The sequence below is a fragment of the Stereum hirsutum genome (genome assembly GCF_000264905.1).
Source record: "Stereum hirsutum FP-91666 SS1 unplaced genomic scaffold STEHIscaffold_7, whole genome shotgun sequence".
In the NCBI taxonomy this organism is placed as follows: Eukaryota; Fungi; Basidiomycota; class Agaricomycetes; order Russulales; family Stereaceae; genus Stereum; species Stereum hirsutum.
Window position 1 is genome coordinate 1,453,472 of NW_006763137.1, and position 24,140 is coordinate 1,477,611.

The 24,140-nt window shown below is 52.8% G+C and overlaps 8 protein-coding genes across 8 annotated transcripts; 3 read left to right on the plus strand and 5 right to left on the minus strand.

Moving 5' to 3' along the window:
* Positions 1-59: 59 nt before the first annotated feature.
* Positions 60-1,548, minus strand: STEHIDRAFT_97533 (uncharacterized protein; the record flags this gene model as incomplete). Its single annotated transcript, XM_007304335.1, has 6 exons — positions 60-423; positions 479-570; positions 633-701; positions 771-856; positions 910-1,036; positions 1,114-1,548. The coding sequence occupies 6 exons, from the start codon at positions 1,546-1,548 to the stop codon at positions 288-290; spliced, it is 945 nt and encodes a 314-aa protein (XP_007304397.1). The 3' UTR covers positions 60-287.
* An 881-nt stretch (positions 1,549-2,429) lies between these two features.
* On the plus strand, positions 2,430-3,824 carry STEHIDRAFT_147253 (WLM-domain-containing protein; the record flags this gene model as incomplete). The annotated part of the gene is made up of 4 exons (XM_007304336.1): positions 2,430-2,492; positions 2,580-2,882; positions 2,951-3,301; positions 3,362-3,824. 4 exons carry the CDS (start codon positions 2,430-2,432, stop codon positions 3,662-3,664), a joined length of 1,020 nt encoding a protein of 339 aa, XP_007304398.1. The 3' UTR covers positions 3,665-3,824.
* Positions 3,825-4,042: 218 nt separating this feature from the next.
* STEHIDRAFT_121619 (uncharacterized protein) lies at positions 4,043-5,202 on the minus strand. Its single transcript, XM_007304337.1, has 4 exons — positions 5,147-5,202; positions 4,735-5,091; positions 4,548-4,676; positions 4,043-4,483 (listed from the first exon to the last, which is right to left on the minus strand). The coding sequence occupies exons 1-4, from the start codon at positions 5,153-5,155 to the stop codon at positions 4,361-4,363; spliced, it is 618 nt and encodes a 205-aa protein (XP_007304399.1). The 5' UTR covers positions 5,156-5,202; the 3' UTR covers positions 4,043-4,360.
* A 1,673-nt stretch (positions 5,203-6,875) lies between these two features.
* Positions 6,876-8,273, plus strand: STEHIDRAFT_168683 (FMN-linked oxidoreductase; the record flags this gene model as incomplete). Its single annotated transcript, XM_007304338.1, has 3 exons — positions 6,876-7,326; positions 7,405-7,521; positions 7,651-8,273. 3 exons carry the CDS (start codon positions 6,876-6,878, stop codon positions 8,271-8,273), a joined length of 1,191 nt encoding a protein of 396 aa, XP_007304400.1.
* Positions 8,274-12,634: 4,361 nt separating this feature from the next.
* STEHIDRAFT_28133 (uncharacterized protein) lies at positions 12,635-12,986 on the minus strand (the record flags this gene model as incomplete). Its single annotated transcript, XM_007303858.1, has 2 exons — positions 12,635-12,833; positions 12,895-12,986. Coding segments are annotated over 2 exons (291 nt in total), but the record flags the coding sequence as incomplete, so codon positions are not given.
* A 1,290-nt stretch (positions 12,987-14,276) lies between these two features.
* On the minus strand, positions 14,277-17,110 carry STEHIDRAFT_97540 (uncharacterized protein). The gene is made up of 9 exons (XM_007304339.1): positions 16,382-17,110; positions 16,282-16,301; positions 15,978-16,189; positions 15,698-15,900; positions 15,472-15,617; positions 14,880-15,387; positions 14,753-14,823; positions 14,592-14,680; positions 14,277-14,491 (listed from the first exon to the last, which is right to left on the minus strand). Exons 1-9 carry the CDS (start codon positions 16,638-16,640, stop codon positions 14,437-14,439), a joined length of 1,563 nt encoding a protein of 520 aa, XP_007304401.1. The 5' UTR covers positions 16,641-17,110; the 3' UTR covers positions 14,277-14,436.
* Positions 17,111-18,176: 1,066 nt separating this feature from the next.
* On the minus strand, positions 18,177-21,366 carry STEHIDRAFT_147256 (uncharacterized protein; the record flags this gene model as incomplete). The annotated part of the gene is made up of 3 exons (XM_007304340.1): positions 18,177-20,440; positions 20,505-21,063; positions 21,129-21,366. The coding sequence occupies 3 exons, from the start codon at positions 21,364-21,366 to the stop codon at positions 18,538-18,540; spliced, it is 2,700 nt and encodes an 899-aa protein (XP_007304402.1). The 3' UTR covers positions 18,177-18,537.
* Positions 21,367-21,666: 300 nt separating this feature from the next.
* STEHIDRAFT_121624 (uncharacterized protein) lies at positions 21,667-22,407 on the plus strand. The gene is made up of 4 exons (XM_007304341.1): positions 21,667-21,824; positions 21,878-22,092; positions 22,147-22,270; positions 22,339-22,407. Exons 1-3 carry the CDS (start codon positions 21,741-21,743, stop codon positions 22,250-22,252), a joined length of 405 nt encoding a protein of 134 aa, XP_007304403.1. The 5' UTR covers positions 21,667-21,740; the 3' UTR covers positions 22,253-22,270; positions 22,339-22,407.
* Positions 22,408-24,140: the final 1,733 nt, after the last annotated feature.

Here is a 24,140-nt window from a genome sequence, read left to right on the forward strand (position 1 = left end):
GGTTAGGTTACTGAAAGAGAAGAGAAGTCACGTATAGCATGTAATACGTTCTTGTTTTATATACTGTTTATTCGGTTTTTCGGAAGAGTATGTTTCTGACATTTGATGTAATATGTGTCTGCTAGAGCAAGAAGCCTGCGTGTCGCATAACCTCACAGTGCTAGATTTCTATCAAACTATCGCTTCGAGCTGAACCGTATTCCGTCGTTGAGGGCAGTGAAGATGAAGCGGAATATCGACCACTGATTCGCACTGTTTGATGGCGTACGATGGTGCTGACCGACTGACTACGAAGGCGGAGGAGTCGGTGGCGGTGGCGGGGTGCCAGGCGGGACTTTCGCATTTTTGGCTACCACACGGAATCCATTCTTCGCGAAGACATATGAGAGGCCGCTCCAAACCGTTGTTGCTGCAACGGTCCATCTGGAAATGATCATAATGAGGTCACAATCACAAGGTGAGAGGACGTGAAACGTACTGCAGGCCCCAGAGGAATGTGGAAATGTCGTGCGGCATAAGGGGTCCGACGGTTGTTACACCCATGAGCAACAATTGTAGAGCGGTATTGACCTGGTTCAAGGCAAAGAGGTCAGATATGTGGTATAAAAGGGTACTAGTATGGACTAGCCCACCTTGCTGATCTGCGTGGGGCGCACCTCAGCGGAAGGGATAGAGAAATCCCAATACCGCTGGAATGTTTTCTAAAGTGTGGCCCAAACACAAGTGTTCAACACGCCACGTCATCCCCAGAAGAGGAGAGGCGCGCGTACCGGAGGAGGAAGAGAAGTGTATCGTATGTAGAACGCCGACAGACTAAGAAGTACATCTCGTCCAAGGATGACCACCGCCAGAGGAACTAGCAGCACATTTGTCACGCGTGTGCGACATGAGATGGTAGGGTAAGCGTACGAGGCAGTAGATCCTTCATGGCCAGAGTTATAACAAGTGTCGTCATGAGAGCTTTATCGGCCGCTGGGTCAAGAATTGTTCCCATGACGGATTGCATATTGAATCGACGTGCGAGGAACCCGTCAACCTGCAAGAAACAGAGTTCATTCAACACTTCTCACAATCCCAAACGCGCCGTTCGAAACAGCAGGTATTCGGACGTACCCAGTCAGTCACCCCAGCATACGCCAACAGTCCTGTCGCAAGTAGATAATCGTCCGATAGAATAGCCCAACCAAGAACAGGGCACGCTGCGATTCGAGAGGCGGTGAGCAAGTTGGGTAACGTGTAGATGTTTTCGTGTATTGCTTTTGCCAGACTATCAAATTTAGGCGGTATCGGGTCTAAGTCATTCTGAGATCCTGTAGAAGTAGGTTTATTATCTTTCTGAGGTATCTTTGAGCTGTAATGACATTGTTGGAAACGCCGTTGAACTGGAAAGTCGAGAAGTCGGGACGGTGGCCGCAGGAAACATGGATACGATGGATTTATGCGTAAGGATGTTGAGAATTTCGAGACTTTGAGATGTCGTGGCACAGAAACCTCGGCATGCCATAGTGTCCTAGAGACCGTGGGCCAGATATGGCGTGCAGAGTACATCGAAGAGGACATCGAACAAGGCGCCAGGCTTGGCTGGAGGTCCTTGCCCCTGAGGCCACTCTGTTGGATTTATAATTCATAGCGCTATATATATATCACACAATTTGCTAAATTATATAATATTAATAACGCGAAGGTCTTGGGTTCAATCCCCACAATGGCCACTGCTGGAATGCTACATCCATTGTTTTTGTTTTCTGCTGAGACAGGATCTAGTTTCACATAGTGGTAAGTAGCAGGGATGAGAGCGTGCGTGAGATGAGGCCTTACAGAGACATGTGCATGGAGAACTTTTGTTGTGATTTATCATATCCTGTGCGGTGTATGGTGGCGGTAGCCACTTCATGTCACACCGTATTCAATTTTTTCTTGACCTGAAAATAGGATTTCTGGACTCAGGGACCCTCATTCCAGAGTAAATCCGCCATTTCGAAGTCAGGGGATTTTCCTAACCCTAACCCTAACCAAACGGCCAAATTTCTGGTGAAGACCCACACCAGGAACCCTAAGTACCCAAGATATATTGACTAAAAAAATTTCATGATGTGTATATACCTGGAACATCGTGAAGTCTGGTTGTATATTTGCTTGTACAGTCTTCAAACAGACGTTGGAGAAGACTGGCAGGCTACGGTGGTGGAGTGGCGGGGTGGCGGACGACCACACGTGTGACAAATCATGCCCAGTATGGTAATGTCACACGCACGTGGTGTGACAAACGGCCAAATTTCTCTGACGAAAACCCCCCCGGAGAATTTTTAAAAAGTGCACCGACCATCCTCTAGATACCCTCCCTGGGGTCTTATATATGAAGCAACAAGCCGCCAAACCCCCGAATCCGTGTTCCATTAAGCAAAGGGTTCCGCGGCACAAGGCTTGCCATGAAGTGGCTACCGCCACCATACGCGTCCCTCGCGCGTCACGTCCTTCTCAGCTTACGAGAGGTTCGTCAGCATACCTCGAAACATCTCGAATATTCTCCTTGCCTAACAGAAAGATGATTTTCTACACCTATTGACATTAATATTCAGATCTCACACAGAGGTTCAAACTATCCAATTACCCTTCCATCAGACGCCACCCTCGCAGAGCTCAGGTCCTCCATCGCGGAGCTGACAAATATACCTCCTACGAACCAGAAGTTACTCTACAAGGGCAAGAAAGCTTCACACGGAGATGATACAACACTGTCCGATGCAGGGTTCAAGGATGGGTTTAAGTTGCAGATGTTGGGGAACACGGACGAGGAGTTGGGCGGTTTGAGAAAGGTGGAGGATGAACAGAAGAGGGTGGAAAGGATTATGCAGGAGAGGCAAGCAAAGGGTACCGTAAAGGTGCGTGGCTTTTCATTCATTATTTTCTGGGTTGCGGATTGACGAAACTATGCCCACTATACGGATAGGTTCGCTCGACAGGTTCTTCGTCCTCCGCTGCCCTCAAGTATCGCTTCCACCGCATCGAACCCCTTCCACACCTACCCAATCCATCCTCGGCTCTCTCCTTCCTTCAACGGCTTGCATCAGACCCAGCTATCAAGCATGTCATGCAGACCAACCGGCTCGAAGTCGGTCTGCTGACAGAGCTTGCGCCACACGAGCATCCGGACCTACTTGGTCTGAACGTGAATGCGGGACAGGCGATCAAGTTGCGGATACGGACCAACGCGTATGATGGGTTTAAGCTGTACGCGGATGTGAGGAAGGTTCTGTGCCATGAGTTGACACACAATGTTTGGGGTAATCACGACGACGATGTGCGTATCGTTGATTAATTGTCTACGGCGCCGTGACTGACGAAATATATTCGTGGATAGTTCAAGGAGATGAACTCCCGACTGAACCGAGAGGTCCTCGCATATGAGCAAGCTGCGAAAGCCGGCACACATACCCTCGGAGGGTCGTACCCTGTATACGAGTCATCCTCCGAGCCCGAGCTCGAAGCTGCCCACGTTCTCGGCGGATCAGGTGTGGCGTCTTTAGCGAATGAGACCCCCGAGGATCGCAGAAGAAAGATACTCAGTGCGACGATGAGTCGGCTGAGAAAGGAAGAGGAGGAGCTGGAGCAAAGCTGTGGAACAGCGGGGCCGGCGAGAGAGCAAGACCAGGAGACTGCATAGTGGAGATACTGCAAGGTTTTGAGGCTTCACCATACTCCTGCCTGGTGTGCAGTTCGGGTCGTGGTATGGGCTCGGCATAGACTGAGGGCGCTGTTGTCTGAACTAGGGACTTTGGTACTGTACTTTTATCGCGCGATATAACTTTATCTACTTGGATTATAATATTGTACTTTCTACTCACCGGCTGGCTGCTTAAGGAGTGTCGGGGCCCGCGAGCAAAATACCAGAAGAAAACAATCGCTCGTCAGAGTAAAGCAACCAAACGCCGTCGCCGAACTTAGATGAACGACAGAAGGCCGGGGATATCCGGGATCTAGCAGATGTCCTCAGGCATACAACGTCAAGGTAAATGGGAATAAGACCCCTTCAATGGTGAGTGTTTACGTGGTAAGCGAGTATAGTAAATAGTAGGATATCCGACCAGGGAAAGAGTTCATTTGTATATATACCATGGGAATGCAAGGAAGAGCTATGGCCACGGTATCATAGTGAATAGTGATAATAATGATGGAGGTCAATGTTTGAGCCTGACCATAAAGTATGCTTCGATTTGGCATGCCCAACCGGGGGCATAAACCATAGGACCCTTTTTAAATAAGCGAGCCAGGCAACAGATAGACAGAAATGAAGGGATTGCCTTGACCTCGATGACTTAGATGACTTGAGTCGACAGATTCTTCAAAGTTGATAGACTCTTCAAACCCCGGGAATAAGCTGAAGCAGAGGCATGATAGATCCTTTAGAGACCCATGTCAAGCCGACGAGACGAATGTATTGCGACGTCACCCGGCCGTACCCAGCGATGACGATGTCATGGTCCTAAATCCACAGTGTTGTCAACACTCAGACATCAGAGTCGTGATGAAGGATATCGTGGCCTCACCCTCAGATATGAGTCCACCCGCCGACAGATAACTTTCGCTAGCTCTGATTTCGTGATAGGTCTTCTCCCGCTCTTACGACCTTTCCAGAGTTGAATCTGCTTCGTCGTCACACTAGGTTGACCAACGGGCTAGAGTGCAAATTATATCAACTGCCCATGAAATGAGTAGATCTAAATCAATGCATACCCAGATATGCAACTTGCAGGAGTAGAGGCCCCCCAACGGTGCCTGTTCGTCGCCTTCCTTGATAAGGCGGAATCGGCCCCTAGCACCGTTCAATACATTTATTCCCATTGAAGGAATCGAACCGGCTGGATGTGTCTCGCGACACCGGAACCACACCGGCCATGAGAGGACAGCTAAATGGTCTTCTCTGGCTGTCCCTTCGTAAGGGATCCACAGTCTCTGGCGTAGCATCGGGACTGAGACACTTTCGGAGGCAGAATAGCTCCAGTTTGAAAGGAGCAAGTGGAATCCGAGTGGCCAAGCGTGATCTGCATCGAACGAATCACGCAGATAGGTACCCTCGGATGGGCCGTAGTCCTGTGAAGATATCCGTCAGCATTAGACTTCATTATGACTGACATCATGCCGCTACCTCCATCATCAACGAGAACTAGTCGAACACAAGGAATGGGTGGATGAAGGACTCGGTGGGGGAGGTGTTCACAAGTACCCTGGGCTTGATATATAACGGTCGAGCCCTCAAGAAAATGTGCAATACACGGGTTCATCCCTGATACAGGTGAATCGGGGAGTCGGTCAGCGTTACACGTGGATCAACCTGCCGAATCTCTTTGATCGATCTGAGATCATCTATGCTGCCCACGACTTCAGCGACGGAGATGACGACGTGGAATGGAGAGGTACATACCTGGGGACGAACTCACAGAAGTGTGCCCTGTGCGCGAGCCTAAAACTCTGACGAATGCGGTATGCGGGACACAATGCGAAGGACATGAGGTCTCTGTCCCGCACATCGAATGATGCAAGATCCAGACTCCCCACGAAACCAGGCCCCTGTCACTGGATATCGTCAAAGTTAAAAGCAACTATCCTTTGGCTGAGACGCTTCCAGGTATGATTCTGTGAGCAAGGAGCAGCCGCGCGGAAACCGATCACAAATATCAGCACTGGATTACTGCCAAAAAAACGAGACCTTGTGTCAAAACAAGACAATGACAACGCACCTGGCCTTGAATTTGCCTGTTTTCACAGAGACAAGCTGCCAAGCTGCACCAACGATAGAGCTAAGAAAATATTTTCGTCAATCGGATGCCAAAGAGTAACCCTATCAGAGTTTGAGAGAATTCGATGGGAATGAAGCGAACAACGTTGTTCACCTGGTTAGGGAGACCTACACTTGTGAGCACCTCCAACAAGACGCTACTTCCGCTCCTGATGTGAATCAAGTCCGAGGACTGAATCCCTTGAGTAGACACTCTGTAGACTGCTGTCTAACACGATCGCTCGTCAAGAACAACTTATAGTCAGAAGGCCAGCATAACGTGAAGCACGCCAATAGGGGTAGGTGTCTTTAGCACGCACAAACGGCACGCATCAAGGCATCACATCTCGTAAAAGGCCTAAGCTCTCCGTGTAGTCTTCGATGCCTGCGAAGGCGGGTAGGAGTGGATCGAAAGGGGCATGGTAGGCACCGTGCACATCCGCTGTACAGACCAGACCAATCTCCAAGTCCCTGGTGAATCAGTGTGATGCCAGGTCTGATTGCCATGCTGTCGTCGCGCCTGTGAGAGACATGGCGTTGCTAAAAATATAGACGGCAAACTGGAAGATGAGCGGCTCGTGGATTCCCGAGTCACGGTCCCCAGTATTATTCTGGCTAAGATGCTCAAAGCGAATCCTGTTGATACGCTAGCGAACAAGTGCTGCAATGTTTGGGAGGACTTCAACTGCCATGTGGCACCAAGATCGACGAAGTTGATGCCATTGCCTGCTTCCATCGTCGGCGATAAAACACGCGCGGAGCCACCTCCAGACGGATATAACGCAGAAACATGCGTCAAACATCATCTTAGTCGGCGATATAAAGCGATTCTGAGTCATCTTCGATATCACGATGCAATGCGAGTACGCAACTGGTTCGTCAACTCAAAACACCGGTAGAAAGATTCTTCCCTCGAGCGGACTCCATTATGGACCTGACGCTTGTCCCAATTGAACCGTGTTGAACGTTCAAATCCTCGAGGCTGCATGCATACGCCCTTACTTATAGGCGCAAGGATGGTTTCCTCAAGCCCCACTGATTGTCTTCACGCTCTCCAGCCAACATCGTCACGGTACCCTCTTCCCTCTTGTCAAGAACAATGCCCGCCCGCTACCACGCAGACGATGTCGATCCTGCCCCGCTGGGCCAACCTCTTCACTTCACCTTTTCAGGCCGCACCGCGCCCAACCGTTTCCTAAAATCTGCCATGACCGAACGTCTCTCCTCCTTCCACCCCACCGACCTACCCTCTCGTGGCGTGCCGTCTTCAAACTACGTCAATCTCTACAGACGCTGGGGCGAAGGCCAAATCGGTCTCATTGTCTCGGGAAACATCCAGATCGAGTACGAACACCTCGAAGCGACGGGGAACGCCATCATCCCGAGGGAGGCGAAGTTCGAAGGGGTGAGGTTTGAGAGGTTTAGGGAGGCAGCGAGTGAGGGGAAGAAGAATGGGAGTTTGTTCGTGGGGCAGGTTAGCCATCCTGGAAGACAAGTTCCCGACACGATCCAGTCCCATCCCATCTCCGCGAGCGACATTCAGCTCCCAGGTAAGCTAGAGCCATCCATCCATCTCTCCTTCCTCACTACGCACTACGCGCACAGTTTCTGAATCACCGAACGTGCAGGCAATGCCAATGGCATAACTTTCGCCAAGCCGCGCGCCGCCTCGCTTGAAGACATCCAAAACATCATCTCAGGCTTCGTTCATGCCGCCTCATACCTCGAGAAGGCCGGCTTCGACGGTATTCAGCTGCACGGCGCCTATGGCTACCTCATCGCACAGTTTCTCTCCCAAACCACCAACAAACGGACCGATTGATACGGCGGCTCGGTCACCAACCGTGCCCGCCTCATCGTCGAAATCGGACAAGGCGTCCGTAAAGCCACCTCTCCTTCCTTTATCCTCGGCATCAAGCTCAACAGCCAGGAATTCCAGGAGGGCGGGCTGCAGGCGGAGGAGGCAAGAGAGGTGTGCAGAATCTTGGAGGAGAACACGTTCGATTTTGTGGAGCTGTCGGGAGGGACGTCCGAGGCGTTGGGATGGGAACATAAGCGAGAGAGTACGAGGAAGAGGGAGGCGTTCTTCATCGAGTTTGCGGAGAAGATCGTGCCCGCGTTGTCCAAAACGAAGGCGTACATCACGGGTGGGTTCAAGACCGCAGGAGCGATGGTGAAGGCTTTGGATACCGTCGACGGTGTCGGCCTTGCGCGTACTTTGTGCCAGGAGCCGTGTCTGTGCAGGGACATTTTGTCGGGGAAGGTGAAGGGTGCGATCCAGCAGAGGTTCGACCCGAACGATATTGGGGGCACGGTACTGGCAGCGGGGGCACTGCTCACGCAAATAAGCAAGGATCACGAGCCTGTAGATTTGAGTTCTGAGGAGAACCTGGCTGCTTACTTGAAGGATGTAGAGCTGTGGGTGAAGGCATCTAAGGATGGTGCGGCGTATGGGCACCCGAACTTGACTGCCGCTATTTCTTATATCGCGGTGTAGCCAGGAAAAGTTCTATTGGGGCGCTAGAGTTCTTGTAAGACACCAGTCGTAGATAGATGTAGAACAAATCTTGACGAGCATACCGAGCGCGCAGGGGTAAATAAGGCTTACCTCGTGTCATCCCACTTTTGGACGAAAGGATAACTCGAAATTTTCGAGCCCATAGTTTCCTACCGGGTCGTTGGTACTGATAATGCTTACAGAACGCCCTCCAAGGGCTGGGAGGCAAAGATCAGAGCGATCCGAGGGACGTCCAGTGCACGGGATGCGTGATGTCTCCCAAGGTCGGGGAGGATAAAAGAGGAGCAAGACCCAGAACCGTGACGGACTCGACTCAGACCACAGTTGAATCAAAATAGCAATTCATCTCATTAGGTTACGAGCCATGAACCGTTAGACGTCGGATGGCCATGGGTGACTGCAGCTGGTGAAAGCGAAGGGTAAGTTCAAGTGACAGCGTGGGACGTACATGCAGCGAAGGCGCCCGGGCCGCGCCTTTTCAATTTGAATTCCTCCAACCTTCCTCCTCTCGCCACTCATTGCCAACCCGTGTGGCCCAACTCCTATGAACCTAGCTGAACCTTCGCCTGCAGCCATCCATATCACCACTGGTCACCAACATTCCACACGACAATCGAGTGTACAAAGGATCATCTTTATTTATGTACAATTGCGTCTAAACAAAAAAGCGACCACACGAGCACATACACACATGCTCAAGTTCCCCGACCCTAACACTTCCATCCTTCCTGACCACCGCTGAGCACGAAGTCAGGGATGATACAAGTGCAAGTGCTGGAAGTATCATAGTGCGTATGTATACGTCTCATGAGGTCGCAATACTGTAACACCAAGATAGACACAGACACACTGTAACAGAAGATAAGACGGGAGAAAGAGATGAAATCAAAAAGGGTCAACAAAAAAAGAAGAAAAAAGTAAGAAGAAAAAGTAAGAAAGGCAACAGCCCGAGGGTCGATGAGAAGTTTGAAGAAAGAAAATATGATAGACAATTGGAAGAAGTGAAAGGAGAAAAGGAAAGGAATATGAAACAAGAAAAGGAATATGACACAAGAAGAAGAATGAAGAAGAAGAATGGAGAAAAAAAAATCAAACACGACACAACTGTAACTGACTATGACAGGCAGGAGACCGAGACTGGGACCGACCGAGACCGAGTGCGATTGATGAATCGATGACTATGTACTAGAGACTAGAGCGACGAGATGAATGGATGTATGGATGTATGTATGGATGCGACAACAACTGAACACCGAACACTGAAACAAACACAAACACACAGACACTAACAAGATGCGACCGACACAGAACCCAAACATGTACAACACAACGACACTGACATCCACACATTCCATCCTAACATCACCTTTCACCCTTCGCTCATCTCCATCTCCATCACAAGTCGATCGCCCCGTCCCCCACTATCACCACCACAGTCACCATCACAAGAAAAAGAAAAGAAAGCCGTCTCCGTCTACTAGTCCGTGTATAAACAAGCACCCCTCGCCCATCCTATGACCTCGTCCCATTCGCCACCACCGCCGCCCCATTGCCATTGCTCGAGTTCTCCCCCACAGCGATAGGAACAGGCCCAGAAGCGTCCCCATCAGCGACGTTCAACGCCCCCATCCTCTCCGAGAGCACGGCGGCAGCAGCAGCAGCCGACTTGTCCTGCAGAATAGCAAAGAACACCATCAAAAAACAACACTCATACTCATGAAAACCACGGGGGATGACAAAAATTGCACAACGAACTCACCTTTCCCTGCTCCGCACTCCCTTCACCATTCCTCGCATTCGCACCACCCGCACCAGTGGCACCCGCAAGCGCATTACTATACGACGCATGCTGCCCCGGCGGGCTCATCAACACCGACCTCCCCGACGCCGCACCCCACACCCCAAACTTCTTCTCTCCTCCTCCACCACCACCAACTCCATTCCCCGGCCCTCCTCCTCCACCGCCCCCTCCAGCAGCAGCAGTAGCACCTCCTCCTCCCCCTACCGCACCGGGACCTGAAGCTGAATTAACACCGCCCCCACCCCCCAACGGCGGGAAATCCGCCGAAGACTGCAGCGCGACCACCGGGGGGCCGTTCGCTCGACCCGACGGTCCATTCTGCTGTTGCTGTGGTTGTTGATGGAGAGAGGACCGACTAGACGACGACGACGAGCCATGGTTATTAGTGTTCGTGTGATGCCCATGATGGTTCCGCGGAGGCGTATGAGGATGCGGATGAGGATGCGGGTGTTGGTGTTGATGCGGGAGTGGATGCGGGTGCGAGTTAGGCGCCAGGGTCGGCTGGGCTTTTAGACCGACCGCCCAGTCTGGTCGGGCGGGGAGGGGATGCTGTGATGAAGCGGTCGAAGTATACGTTCGCCGTGATGACGAAGACGTCGATGACTAGAACCCACCCACCCAACGCCATACCATACACAGTTAAAGTCAAAGTTAAGAGCACGTTCACCAATTCAGTCAGCATAAAATGAAACGGAAACGTTTGCATGCCAAGACAAATTAAATAGAATCCGTGAAGAATGGAGGTGGGAGAAAGGGGGGGAATGTAGAGAAAGGAAGGGGACGAGGTAGTCATTTATAAGTGACTCACAGCGGTAGACGATGCCTCGTCGCCCGGCGTCCTATTCCCCCCACTACCACCCACACTAGCACCACCCGCACTCGAATTCGACGTCCCAGACGTCCTCCTCACCGAACTCAACCTCGGACCCACAGGCCCAGATGACATCCCATCCAGCCCGCCCCCACCACCCCCACCACCCCCACCACCAAACCCACTATACCCACCACCTCCACCACCAAACCCTCCACCACTCCCACTAAACCCTGACGAGCTGCTCGAACTCGAACTTAGTGCCGACAACCCACTCTGTCCGCCCATCCCCGCCCCAGGGCCATAACTCCACCCCCTCCTCTGCTGCGACGACGAGCCCCCCGACCCTCCGCTCGCATTCCTCCTCGGCGCCATACCCATGCTTCCACTACCGCCACTGCTACCACTACCAGGCCCATGCCCATTCGATCCACTCCCGCCACTGCTGCTATTCGTCCCCGTCGTCCTCGCCGGAGGCCGCACGTGATGCATTCCTCCGTTCCCGTTCCCAGCACCATTCCCATTACCCATCCCACCACTACCACCCGTCGTCCCATTCACAGGCGAATGCTGTATCTCACCCGTATACATCGGCTGCTGCTGTTGTCCTTGTCCTTGTCCCTGTCCCTGCATGGGCGGCGACATGACCTGCTGCTGCTGTGGCGGTGGCTGTAAAGGCGCATAATACCCCTGCATTGGATATCCCCCATACGGACTCGGCGCATATTGCTGCTGCTGCTGCTGATGCTGAGATAGATGCGAAAGATGTGGACCCCCCGGAGGCGGAAGCGCATACCCTCCCTGTCCCGCCAACGGCGGTGACGGTGCCGCCGAATGAGGATGCGAATGTTGTCCCTGTCCCTGCTGCTGTTGATGCTGATGCTGGTGGGTAGGGGGAGGAGGAACAGGCGGCGGAGGCGGGCCACCCGCAGGAGACCACATATACGGCGCCATATACATCGGCTGCTGTGAATGCGCCGGTATATACAGTCCGTTCATCTCGTTCGCGGGCGTCGAAGGATCGGAGTGATGATGGGGATGTTGAGGCTGGGATTGAGGGGGTGGGTAGCCTGGGTACGGTGGGTAGTAAGGATAGGGCGCCATATATCCCTGTGGAGCCTGGCCGTGGCCGTGCGGTGGAGGAGGCGGGTACGAGTACATATAAGGTGGTACGTATCCTTGCTGGAGATGTCCGTGTCCGGATGAGGCAGCGGCGGCGGCGGCGGCTGCTTGGTTAGGATCGTAGACGACCGCGTTGTTCGACGATGGCGGTGGTTCGTACAGAGAGGCGTACGTGAACGCAGGTGACGCTGCGCGGGAATTACGGGAGCTACCGGCGTGGGCAGAAGAACGTAGAGACCGTGAGGACGATCCGGCAGAGTTCGTCCCTGAGCCCCCTCCACCTCCACCGCCGCCTCCGCCGTTGCCGCCTCCGTGGCCGTTACCACGACGAACGTTGACGTCCTTCTTGTCGCGGGTGACAGGCCCGGACCACTCGCTCTCCGTCGCAGCGCTACTGACGCCCGAATCGTCGAGAAGGTCCCCGGAGATACTGCTCCCACCCCCGCTCGTCGAGGCCGAGCCGGAGACGAGCGAGAAGACGGAGGAGCTCGCGCTCATGTCGTTCTCCTTTTCCTTGATCTTTTCCTCGAAATCCATAAAGATACGCGAGCGGGCCTCGTTGTACGCCGCCTCGCGCTGCTCGATGGTGAGGTGTTTCTTGCTCGTCGCGGTGTGACTTCGTCCGCCGGCACTGCCGGTCTCGGAGGGCTCGACATCGGAAAGATCGTTGTCTTCACCGTTGACGGAACCGCTGCGGGATTGGGGCTTGGAGCGCATACGGTCGTGCGGTGTGCGACGCATGATCTTGAACGCGGGTTGTTTTGTGGCTTCGGGTGGGACGAGGTCGGCGAGGCGCCGTGAGGGGCTAATGAGGACGGAATGAGGATGTGTGTATTTAGCAGAGAGACAGAAAGGGGCTTGCTTACATTTTGCTGTCGATGGTGGTGATAATGATGAGGGCCTTCGTACTAGGGTCTGGTTCGGGAGCGACCTTGTAGTAGGTGCAACATCGATGGACGAGGAGACGTTGGTAGGACGTTTGCGGGTTGACTTCGATACGTGGCCTGTTGGGATGAACGAATGACAGGGAGCGAGAGAACAGATGATGGTCAGCCCACGAGCGCCTCGGAGTTGCGTCCCAGCCCGGCACACGAGTGCACAGAAAGAAGACGACAGCGACGAGAAAAGGAAATGGGAAATGGAATTGGAATTGAATGAAAGACGTACTTGCGGTCGTTGATGAGCCCCTCTACGAGCTCACCGACCCTGAGTACAAAGAGCCGATCCTTGCTCTTGAGTGCCTCGAGGATCTGCGGGTCGACGTCCGCGTTCGGGTCCTTCTCCTGGCTCGTTGAGGGCGCATGCAGAGTCGAGTCCGCCTCGTCGGAATTATGGCTGGAGGACGAGGCGGAAACGGGCGCCTGTGCTCTGTCGATGATGGATATGGTGTTCATCGTCGGTGTGGTGATGGTGGCCGTCGAAGAGGACGGTGGGTTGGAGGAAGAGCAAGGGGATGTGGCAGTGACGTTGTTGGTGGCGGGAAGAGAGATTGAGGATGTGGCTGTCGTCGGTGCCTGTGCTGTCGTCGCCGTGCTCGTCGAGGCCTCGATGGCCATCATTGTGTGAGATGATGGAGCGCGTTGTGTGCGCGCGGAAGAAGAGAGGGAAGTTGTCGCTGACGACGACGGCGGCGATGGTGGACGTGTGTCTGGAGAAGGAGCGCGCAGCGGAGAAAGACGAGTGAGCACTCGCTAGTCGCCGCCAATCGTCGGGTCTCGCCCAGATATAATATTATATGTCCTCGCACACGCACAACACGCACAACACGACAACCGGCTCAGTAATATTATATAGCAATACTCACCGACGGACATTCACTCTCTGCTCTCTGCTTTGGCGTGTGCGTGTCGTGCAAGTGCGTTCTAGCTGTCGTGGGCGTTCCGGGCGATGCTGAGACGGGGAGATCTAGCAGAAGAACGTCGCGGACGACGAGGACGACATCAGGTCAGAGGGCAGCAGCGCTCGTCAGCTCGTTCTCCGAATCCTCTTCCTCATCATTAATTATTTTGGGGCCATCTAACCCCGATTTGGGCCACTTATCCGTCCCCATCACCCATCGCTCTCCCATAGAAACCCTCGGTGTGGCGACGCCCTCGGCCTCTCTCTACCTGGCTCTTTGTTTCCATGAAAGAGATTGATTCATTGGAGGACGATGTGATCCTACTCGGCACCCAGTGTGGCACCCGAGTATTGTTGAACATATATTATTCACGACTCCTTCCTCCCTTCCAATAGTAATACGAGCCAACAGTGTGGCACCCTCGGCCTTACTTACGCTCGAGCATCACTTCTTCCACAAACCAAACCATAATTTATGTCGTAGCAAATTCATAATACCAGGGATAGGGTGTAAAGCACGTCCACAAACCACTTCTCCTTCCACCCTCATACCAACCACCCACAAAAACTCAATGCGAAGGCGCCCCACTCCCCGTGACGAGCTGATAGACATTAAAACTCAAACTGTCCGCCCAAAAGAAAAGAGAACGGTCAGCACACCACTCACCACCATCAATAACCACCAGAGTATTAGGAGGCTGAGGACTCAAAGTTAAAGACTCACCAGAACACGAGTATGAACGCCCCATAGCACGCGAGCGCCAGAGCCGCTCGCGTCAACGTCTTATTAGCGCTCGGGTCGTCTCGAGTTAGCTTTTGGGTAGCACGATAATGGGATGAGCGTCAATATACCTCGGTGGAGGAAGGCGGGGAGGAGAGACTCACCTTCCAATAGAATAGACCTGGGAGGATGAACGAGAGCGTCGTCGAGCCTGTAGCTCCCACGAACGAGAGCACTACAGACAAAATCGTCAGTCCCGGACCGCGTCCACCTTCAAGGATAAAGACGCACCCATCTGCAGATCATCCACGAAATAGGCAGTCGTGAATCCACTCGCAATAATCCCCGCCGTCAACAACGTATGCTTCACCGTGCTCATCTCCGCCCCCGCATGATCCTCATCCACCACTTCCTCATCCACCTCCTCCTCTTCTACCGTCCTCTCATCCACCACCGTCGCCTCTTCCCCCTCTTCCTCTACTAGCATCTTCTTCCCCTTCTCCCCCTTCCCAGCCTTCCCAAACCCAAACACCTTATCCAAACAATTCCTACACGGATGCAACTGCAACGGATACGAAAACAACACAAGTATCGCGATGGCCAGCTGCCCGAACGCCACAAACAGTGACGTAGACGGATACATCGCTATGATGTTCGCCCCCACTGTCGACCCGAAGGTGAGATACCCGAACACGGCGATGATCTCGTAGGTGAGCGTCGCGGAGCCGATGGAGGTGCCGATTACGATGTTCATCCGTTTTTGGGTGTTCGTGCGGACTTCGTTGAAGATCGGGAAGATCTTTTTATTATTATAGATATGGTAGTGAGTGTGGGCATGGATGGATGACAAGGGTTATAGGAATAGGAAAGAGGGGGGACGTACGTTCTGAGCACAGGTGAACGCGAAGACCTGGATGGGCCACGTCGATACGAAGCCGGACGTGAACTTGATCAAGTGGACTTCACCCCTCGGCGGCATATCCTCGAACGGACTGAAATAAGCCGTGATCACGATCACGACCAGATACGCTGTTCCCGCAACCCAACCCATCGTCAGTAAGCCTATATCACAAAAACAAAACCAGAAAGGATGAAGAGAAAGGACTCACCGACCGAGAACAACGCGATATAACTCGTATGTCGCAGACTATCCAGATGTCTCTGGAACGCGAGTGGGATAAGGATGACCATGAGGAGCGAGATCCATACGCGGCCGCTGAGCGCCCAGGCCGGTGGGTTCTTGTGTGGCGAGAGGTCGTGGTAGAGCGAGGCGACGACGTTCGGGAGGAGGCTCTTGATGATGATCAGGTAACTGTTTTTGTATTCAGCATCATAGCGCTCTGAACGAGAGTAAAGTCAAAGGAGGAGAAGGAGAGGGCGGCTACGAACCTGATAGAAACACCGAAACACTTGATCGCAATTGCTGCGTCGAAGAAGACCGCAGCTCTGGGGAAAGTGAGGTTCGCGATGGCGAAGAAAGAGGCGGCTCGGTGTGGGGCTTTGCGTGCGCATGCGGAGAGGAGGTAGAGACCGAAAGCAGCAACACTGCCCGAAAAGGCACAGGTGATCATGCCAGGGATGACACCCGCTGAAGCCATTGCCTACATCGCAAGAAAGCACAAGACGAAACGGTATGAGCTCGCGCCACAGTGGGTTTACTGCTGTACCAGCAAAGTCGGACAAGGGGACGTACGAGTGGAAACGTGAGCATACCTTCAAACAAAACAAACAAACGTATCCTCGTCAGTTATTACAGCAGCAATGCCAAAGAAAGATATTCTATTCATACGCACCACTCCCAATAATCGTATTCGCCAAATTGCTCACACAACTAACCAACGTCGCATGGCCCTCCCTCAACTTCTTCCCCTTCCCCAACAACCCATCATACACCTCTCCGTCCGGCCTGATCCCATCCGTCAACAACGCGCTCACCTCCGTCTCACCCGTCCCTTCCACCGCATCGTCTTCTCTCCTCTCGATGAAATCCACTCCTTCCACTGCATCGTCCCCCCGACCTTGGCTGGACGTCGCACCGTAAGACTGCACCATCTCAAATTCCTCGGGATCGAACGTCGACTTCGTCAAGCTGCTATTGCGCGAATGCGTATACCCTCCGTGTCCGTGGCCGGCGCTAGTTGAACTTCCGGCTGCTGGTCCGATTCTCCTCCCAGGTGTCGACGAACTATGTGCAACGGCACTCGTGCTCGAAACCGGCACCAATAAATCACCAGGCGGTCTCTTCGTAGGTTTCTTAGCACTAGTAGTAGTATTCCTCGGCCCAGTCCCTGATGCGGACGGAGAAGACGAAGAAGGCGAGAGTGGCGAGACGAAAGACGAAGAGGTCGATCGAGGAGCCAGGTTGGGTTTACACGCCAGATAAGGAGAACGCTCGGCTTTAGCACGGGACTTGCGGCGGAGGTCCTTCCCTGCGTAATTTATTTATATCCTGTATATAATCAGACGTTGTGGCCGGAGGCGAGTCTACGTCCAAAGACACGCGTGAGGGTCGTGAAGAGTGCGAGGATGGGTGGATAGAAGATAATTATCTGTGAAGCCCGAAGAGCGTGAGTTGGATCCGGGGTGGGCACCTGTGAGCACTGCTGGCCAGCAAAGCATGCTCGATTTCGTCAGTCGGAGCCAGGACCACGTATGCACGCCAAACGCTCGGTCAGATCTCGAGCGGGGAGATTGGCTTGATGCAAGCTTGACGTCGAGATCTGGACGGATCTGAGTAGGTTAAAGATAGAAAGCATGGGCCACAGTGGCGCCGTCAACGAGAGCATGCGACCAACACCAGCACTGTAACTCGATCAGAAAAGTGCATGCAATGGAATCATAGACTCGAGGAAGCCGTATATAATGGAACAAATAAACAACTTGTTTTTCATCATGTCGAGAATCGGAAACCGAGAGCATAGCGTACTTATATACACCTCATGTACGGGACGACGTGATGTACGTGTATATCTCTCGTCTCGTCTCTCTCTTCATCTTTGCCTGGTCGGCTGTCTATCCCGTGTTTTTTTTGTCTATTGTTATATAATTCCGCAAGTCGCGTTATATAAGGCAGAGGCCATCAGCGACCGACAAACGTCACGTGAAGTGGCGTTTCGACAGTCCTCTGCAAATAGCAAATGCTGAAAAGACTTTTGCAAAAATTCGGTTGCGCAGTCCTTTAGAGGTGATCGTTACTCGTTGAATTGTGTAGTCATATTCAGAGAAAATGCAAAACTGTGAGGGGCATTCACTGCAGAATGGCAAGAACAGCTGTGGCGTCGCGGCCCGGATCTTCTGAGCGTTGTAAGTTGAATGGCCCTCGCAAAACCGACTCGTTTACAAAACGGATTGCACAGGAATGGTAAACACATACGTTCGCGTCGACCTGCGCAATTGAATTTTTGACAAAGATCTTTTTGTACGCGCTATTCTTGAATAAACGGTTTGCGCCACAACACGTGATGTTCGTCGGTCGCTGATGGCCTCTGCCTTATACTATATTTCTTGGACTCTCGTCTCGGCTCGTCTCGGCTCGTCTCGGCTCGGCTCGTCCCTCGTTCTCGTTCCCGTTCGCGTTGTTCACAGCATATCTATGGACACAGAGGGACGAGACAGGACGAGATAGCAAATAAGGATGAACGATGACGGATGGAGAGCGCGATAGATACAGACGACGGAGCGTTCGATGTTGATGACGGATGACGATGCCGGAAACCCCAGAGACAAGAAGAAAAAACTATAGGACAGAGGAGACGATCGGAATGGAGATGGAGGGGTATGTATCACAATCGGAAGATGCACAACAGGGAAACCAAAATCGAGAAACAATTACACAAGAAACCGAACTCAGGGAACTATTATCACAAAATGCGCCCATAACCCGGCGCTACCAATGTACACGAAACACGAAACAGAACGGAGAGAGAGAGAAAAAATACACAGAGGGAATCTACCCCCTCCCATTCGTAATAACATTTACAAACCTGTTCCTCTTCTTCTCCGCACCTCCACCAGGACTGCTGGGCCCTATCTCACTGCTGCCCCCAAACCTCACAAAACCCCTCCTCTTCGTCTCCCTCAGGTCCGCCATCATCTGTTGCGCGACCGGCGACAGCTCAGACGACGAAGCAGGCGAGGGAGCCGCTCCAGGAGTCATCTCCGCATCGAAAATAGCCCGCGACCGAGCGGGCGTGACGGGAAGTCGAGATTTCAAATTCATAGCCCCAGCGCCGTTCGCGTTCGCTGGCCTGTTAAGGTCGAAGTTCTGGTATGGCGCATTCTTGGCGGTGGCGTTGGAGTCGTTGGCGTTTGTAGCAAACGAATCCCTAACGAGATCGAGCGAACGACTGCCCGCTCGAGTAGGCATCGCTCGAGGACCCGACACTTGTCCGTTCTCTTTCCCAGCCCCAACGACATATCCCCCTCTCCCTTTCCCAGGAACTGGCACATCCGCACCCCTCACCGCACTCCTCACCAACTTCGGCATCTCATCCTCACTGACCACCGACCACGACCCAGAGCTGGAGATCCTCCTCTTCTCTTTCCAGCCAACGGCTACCGAAGATGGTGTGGGCGTGGGAGTAGGGTACGCAGAGGCGGTTGCGTTCAACGCAGTAGTAAGCGAGACTTTGGAGCTGGTGGAACTAGCGATAGAAGGTATACGGGTGCCCGAACGGAGAGGAATGGATGACGATGTGGAGATATTAGTGTTCGTCGTCGTGCGAAGAGCCATGTTCGGGGCAGGGGCGGCGGTATGAATATATGAGGGCTTTGGAGTGGGCATCGGAGTAGTCGAGGGTGTGTTGAACGTTTTGAATTTCGCCGCAGCCGTTGTCGTACTAAGAGTCTTCGCGGCAGCGTTTGGTGTGGACGCGTCGTCGAATGGATTATTCGAGTCATGGGTCATCGCGACGCTCGTCCTCGGACCTTTAGGGCCTCTTGGAATCCTACTCCCAATTGCGTTGGACAAGGTGTGCGTAAGGCCAGTTATCGAGTTCCTCGACGGCGCACGAGCAGGACCAGAGGCCGAAGGTGTGACCTGGACTTGATGCGCCCTCGGGCCCTCACGGAGCCCGTTACCGACGGGCGTCGGCGTCCTGTTCATGATCATAGCCAACTGTGGCGGATCCTCAAAAATGGAGCCGGCAGAAGAAGGGGAATCGTTGGAAGTCGGGGAAGTCTCGGTCGTCTGAAGTGTAGAAGACTTCTTATCGGCGGTGGAGAGCGTCTTCTGACTGCTGGAAGGAGAGGGTCGGAGAGAAGTAGAACCGAGTTGTGGCGCGAGGAAGTTGTCGTCGACGATGGGCTTGATAGTGCTACCTGTGGTGATGGAGCGAATGGGAGAAAGAATCTGATGCGCCGCGCTGTCGGACGACGAGTCCGGGTCCATATTCATCGGCAACATAGGCAAGGGCCTTTCGAACCCGCCATACGCATCCTCCTCATCCTCATCCTCACTGCCAGAGGTACTCGGTGGGGCACTCGCTGGCCTCGCAATGGAATCCCGATTCCGCTGCGGCTTGTTCAAGAACGCGAATACCTCGGACGCACGATGTGGAGTGTCAGGGTTGTGGTAAGGTGAGTTCGCTTGGGAGTAGCCACGCTTCATTTTCTCTTCTATTGTGCTTGTCATGCTAAGCTCGACCTCCATGGAGGAGATAGCTGGCAGTGGGTCGTGGCTGCGGTCGTTTTCGTCAGATTTGTGGCTAAAGAATGTGGCATTGTTGGGGTTGATGGTGGCGTTGCGGTTGTCATCAGAGACGATAGAAGGGTCAGTGGTGAATGCGTGATCAGGATTGACGGGCGTTTCGAGGCCAAGGGAGGAGGCAGAGCTAGAGTCATCTTGACCTTCCCTATCATCACAAATAGGGTCAGTATTGAAAATAGTGAGCACCTGAGAATATTACGACTACTCACTGAATGAACCTCTCTGCCCAAGAGATATCACCTTCGAACATATCACCGACTTTAGAAGTAGCGTTCAGGTCGCCCATAAGCTGCCTGAGGGTCGAACCGCCCCGCTTTATTTGCGCTCTTCCCTCGTCCTTCAGAGGCTCCCTTCCGGAGCGCGCTGAGCTCTTCGGCTGATTCTCGGTATCAACAGCCTTATCAATATCGACAGGGCTGTTCGAGAATGCTTTGTTGTCAAGCCGGCCATTGTCATCGTACATCGTCAGTAAGCTCGCCACGGAAGGATCTTGACGAAGTTTATAGAGACGGCTCTGGTCCCTTGGGGTGATAGGGGCGAGTTTGTCGCGAGGGGCGGCGTGACCACATGGAGAGGAAGGGGCGGAGACAGAAGATGGTCGCAGAGGTGCGTTGTTGGCCATAGGAGGGTTAGCGTTGGGAAATTCGGTTCGAGTGTGGACGGTTCGGCCGTGGACTTTGACGCGATAGGTTGTTGCGCGAGATTGAACGCTTGCGGCGCGACCTGGAGAGCCGGTGGGGTCAGCATTGCGATTGTTGATCCGTTGGGCTGCACAATTAAAGATAATTATAGTTAGCCAAAACTTAAAGGGAAAGTTAAACGATTGTGCGCACGAATAGGAGGTAAAGAGGTATAATCTACTTCGGAAACCACTGCAAAGTGAGCCGAGGATGAGCGCAACAACCGGCTTGCTTTCGCCTCCTGCTCCTCTTCCTCCTTCTTCCGGTCTAATAAATCTCCCTGTGTCGCGGCATGAGCAGTTTGCTCGTACGGCATGCCACCGAGCTGCTCTCGCTTGGACTTCTTGCCCTTCTTGCTGCCCATTGAGAGTAGACGTTTGATGAATCCCATCGTTTCTACCCTAACTTTGAAGTGATTGTGATGTTGTAAGGAGCCGTGAGTTCGTGTAGAGACGTGAGTTGGACGGTGAAGTGCGAGCGTGCGCGTGTTGCGGGAGAAGTATGATGCAGGGAGAGTGGTCGTCGGAGAAAAGAAGGAAGAGTGCGCGCGCCGGCCAACTCGAACACCTGCCAAACAAAGAGCCAAACACGCCTTCCCCGTGACCGCGCTACTAAGAAGAAAGATGACGTAATGCTCCCAATCCGGACAGATATTTGTTTTGTTTTGCCGAACGTCCTCCCGCTGGGACCACCAACAGCAATATTTATGCTCAGAGTTGGCGAGGTGCATTTCCTCATCTATCTTACTTTTGACTGCTAGAGTCCATGCCTTACTTGTCACTCGAAGCTGTAGGCAGCTCAGCCACAGACTTCTGCATGCTTGAGAGAAATTACCTATCGCACATCAGAGTATGTCGCCTCACCACCGTCGTACTCACATTTATCCACTGACCAAAGTTCAGCTTGCTCTTCTCCTGATGCTAATATCTTCAGCCGTTCTTCTGCGAACCCGTTTCTCAGGCCCAGACGAAGACTCAGAGTTCCGTCCAGAAAAGAGCATTGCATTGGCTTCGCTTGAAGTTGTTACAGCTCTAGTCGTCGTAGCCGGAGGCCTTTGGGAGTACGATTCCTGTTTACGGGACATGCGAGCTCGTCGGGCCTTCCTTTACTCTACTGCGTGAGCTCTTCGATGCCGCTCAATACAGCATGCATGTGCTGACTTGCATCCAAGGCCTCATCTTGCTGTCATGACTGTCGTCTCCGCTGTGGTGTCCGTCACTTGGATTGTCTTAATTGCCGAGGAGGGTGGCATCGGCTCAGAGATGGATATGAACTGATAGAGCGTGGCCTTGAATGTGAGTTTGTATCTGCTGTGACTGTAATGCCTTACGTTCACTCATGGCCGACATGTCACTACGCTCAGACCGTCTTCCCCTCTGTACTTATATATAATGGAACTCGTAGATTCAGACCGAAGATATATTGCTGCCGCGATCAGGTCATAGACGGAAGGACTCTAGGCTCGCATGCAAATCAAGGACCTCTATGTACCTTCTTGCCGGAGTACTAGAGATTGGGCGATTGGTACACTGATCACAACGCCATGGCCCAAGCAGTATACCCGAGGCTCTAAGGAATATCATCACAATACCACTTCGAACAGACTCATGTCCCGAGGACGGACGTATTCCTATGTGAGCAATGAAACTGTCAGGGTACTGCTGCACTGCTCACTACGCCCGCGTTTTTGGGCAGATATCTCTTTCGAGCTCGCTGGCTCTCACGGAAGTACCTCCAATCGCACTCGACAAGGTTTGCCCTTCCGAATATGTCAGACACTCGAATTCAGCGTCAAAGTGCCGGACCGAACAGTATCAGAGTTCCGTATCACGACGTAGACGAGTGGAGCCTTCCACTGAGATGGCGCCAAAGCCCTCGGGTGGCCGCAACTAGCATAGCGTTCGCCTCATCCCTCCTTCTTCCTTCTAGTTTGAGACTGCTCTCCGGAGATATGCCCATTTGAAGGATATGTGCCAGGCCCAGTCTAGCTCCTGATTTCATCTCATTTGCACAGACACAGACATAATGCTTCTAAGCCTCGTGCTAAGGCAGTTGTCTTCGTGGAATGAGCCTCGACCTGCTCTGTCATGGAGGCCTTCTTTCGCTCTCGCAGTGAAGGCAAACCATAGTCTTGGCGCCTATGCTCTCCTTGAGCGCCTGTGGTTCAGTTGTTCTGAACGATCATCCTGCCCTCGCCACTTGCACTGAGACTTCGATTCGCTATCCTGCTATCCCTATCCTTGACGAGGCTGGAGAGACATGCGAGGACGGAATGCTACTATAGACTGCTCGCCATGTAGTAATATTGCTATGCGCTCTCCTGTTCGGTTCGACGTCCGCCAGCTCGTAGATGACGCGCCGTTATCTCGTCACTCCGCAGATGCGATTTCGCTCGACGTGCGTTATGGAAGCGTGTCTGACCGTCGATATACATCAGCACGAAATGTTGGGTGACTTCAGTGTTATCATTCACATAATCTGCCCATGCGAAACCGAACCACCACGAACATTCTGATTGAATGCGACCTACTGTCGTGTTTGTACCACATCAGACAGACTCAATATGTCAACCTTACGACGACTACTTAGTCCATAAAACCACGGACAAAGGCTGTGGCCCTATGTCATAGCAAAAACAAATAGACCAACGTATGGTTCAGTGGGTCCTTATATATCCATTATGAGATGTCCCCCCTCACGCTCACGCTCTCACCCAGTCTCCACCTCGCCTGCTTCCTCTTGTTGCAACACCAATGAACACTTCAGCTTTAGTTCGTACTACTCAAGGTATTCTTCGGCTACACAACTGACTTATATTCAATCTCATCCTCAGGCCGCCATCACTCCAGGACCCAGCGTCTATTATTACCTTCTCACCAATTCATTTTCAGCCCTTACGTTCGGTCATGATTCTCGCCAGTTCTTCTTTTCGATCCTCAAAGTCGACGTTGTCACCCTTCCCGTCCTATACGACGCAAACTTTGCGTCCTTCTACCTTCTTCCGCCACATGCCGACTCATCCAGCCCGAGAACGTTCAAGTTACTTGACTTCTACACTCCTCTTATCCGCACGGGATCAGTGGTCCCTCAAGGGCTCTGGTTACCTAGAAGCGAGACAGATCGCCAACGACATGTGAGGGACGCACCTCTACAATTCCCGATATG

Coding starts and splice junctions, on each gene's coding strand:
- STEHIDRAFT_121619 (XM_007304337.1), bottom strand. Junction 4,677..4,734: donor CCTGCAAGTTGCATATCTGG/GTATGCATTGAT, acceptor TTTGCACTCTAG/CCCGTTGGTCAACCTAGTGT. Junction 4,484..4,547: donor GGGTGGACTCATATCTGAGG/GTGAGGCCACGA, acceptor CTGTGGATTTAG/GACCATGACATCGTCATCGC.
- STEHIDRAFT_97540 (XM_007304339.1), bottom strand. CDS start 16,640: ATGGTGCAGTCTTACGGTGCGACGTCCAGCCAAGGTCGGGGGGACGAT. Junction 16,190..16,281: donor GTATGCTCACGTTTCCACTC/GTACGTCCCCTT, acceptor CTTGCGATGTAG/GCAATGGCTTCAGCGGGTGT. Junction 14,492..14,591: donor GCGTTCATACTCGTGTTCTG/GTGAGTCTTTAA, acceptor TTGGGCGGACAG/TTTGAGTTTTAATGTCTATC.
- STEHIDRAFT_121624 (XM_007304341.1), top strand. CDS start 21,741: ATGCCTTACTTGTCACTCGAAGCTGTAGGCAGCTCAGCCACAGACTTC. Junction 21,825..21,877: donor ATTACCTATCGCACATCAGA/GTATGTCGCCTC, acceptor ACCAAAGTTCAG/CTTGCTCTTCTCCTGATGCT. Junction 22,093..22,146: donor GCCTTCCTTTACTCTACTGC/GTGAGCTCTTCG, acceptor CTTGCATCCAAG/GCCTCATCTTGCTGTCATGA.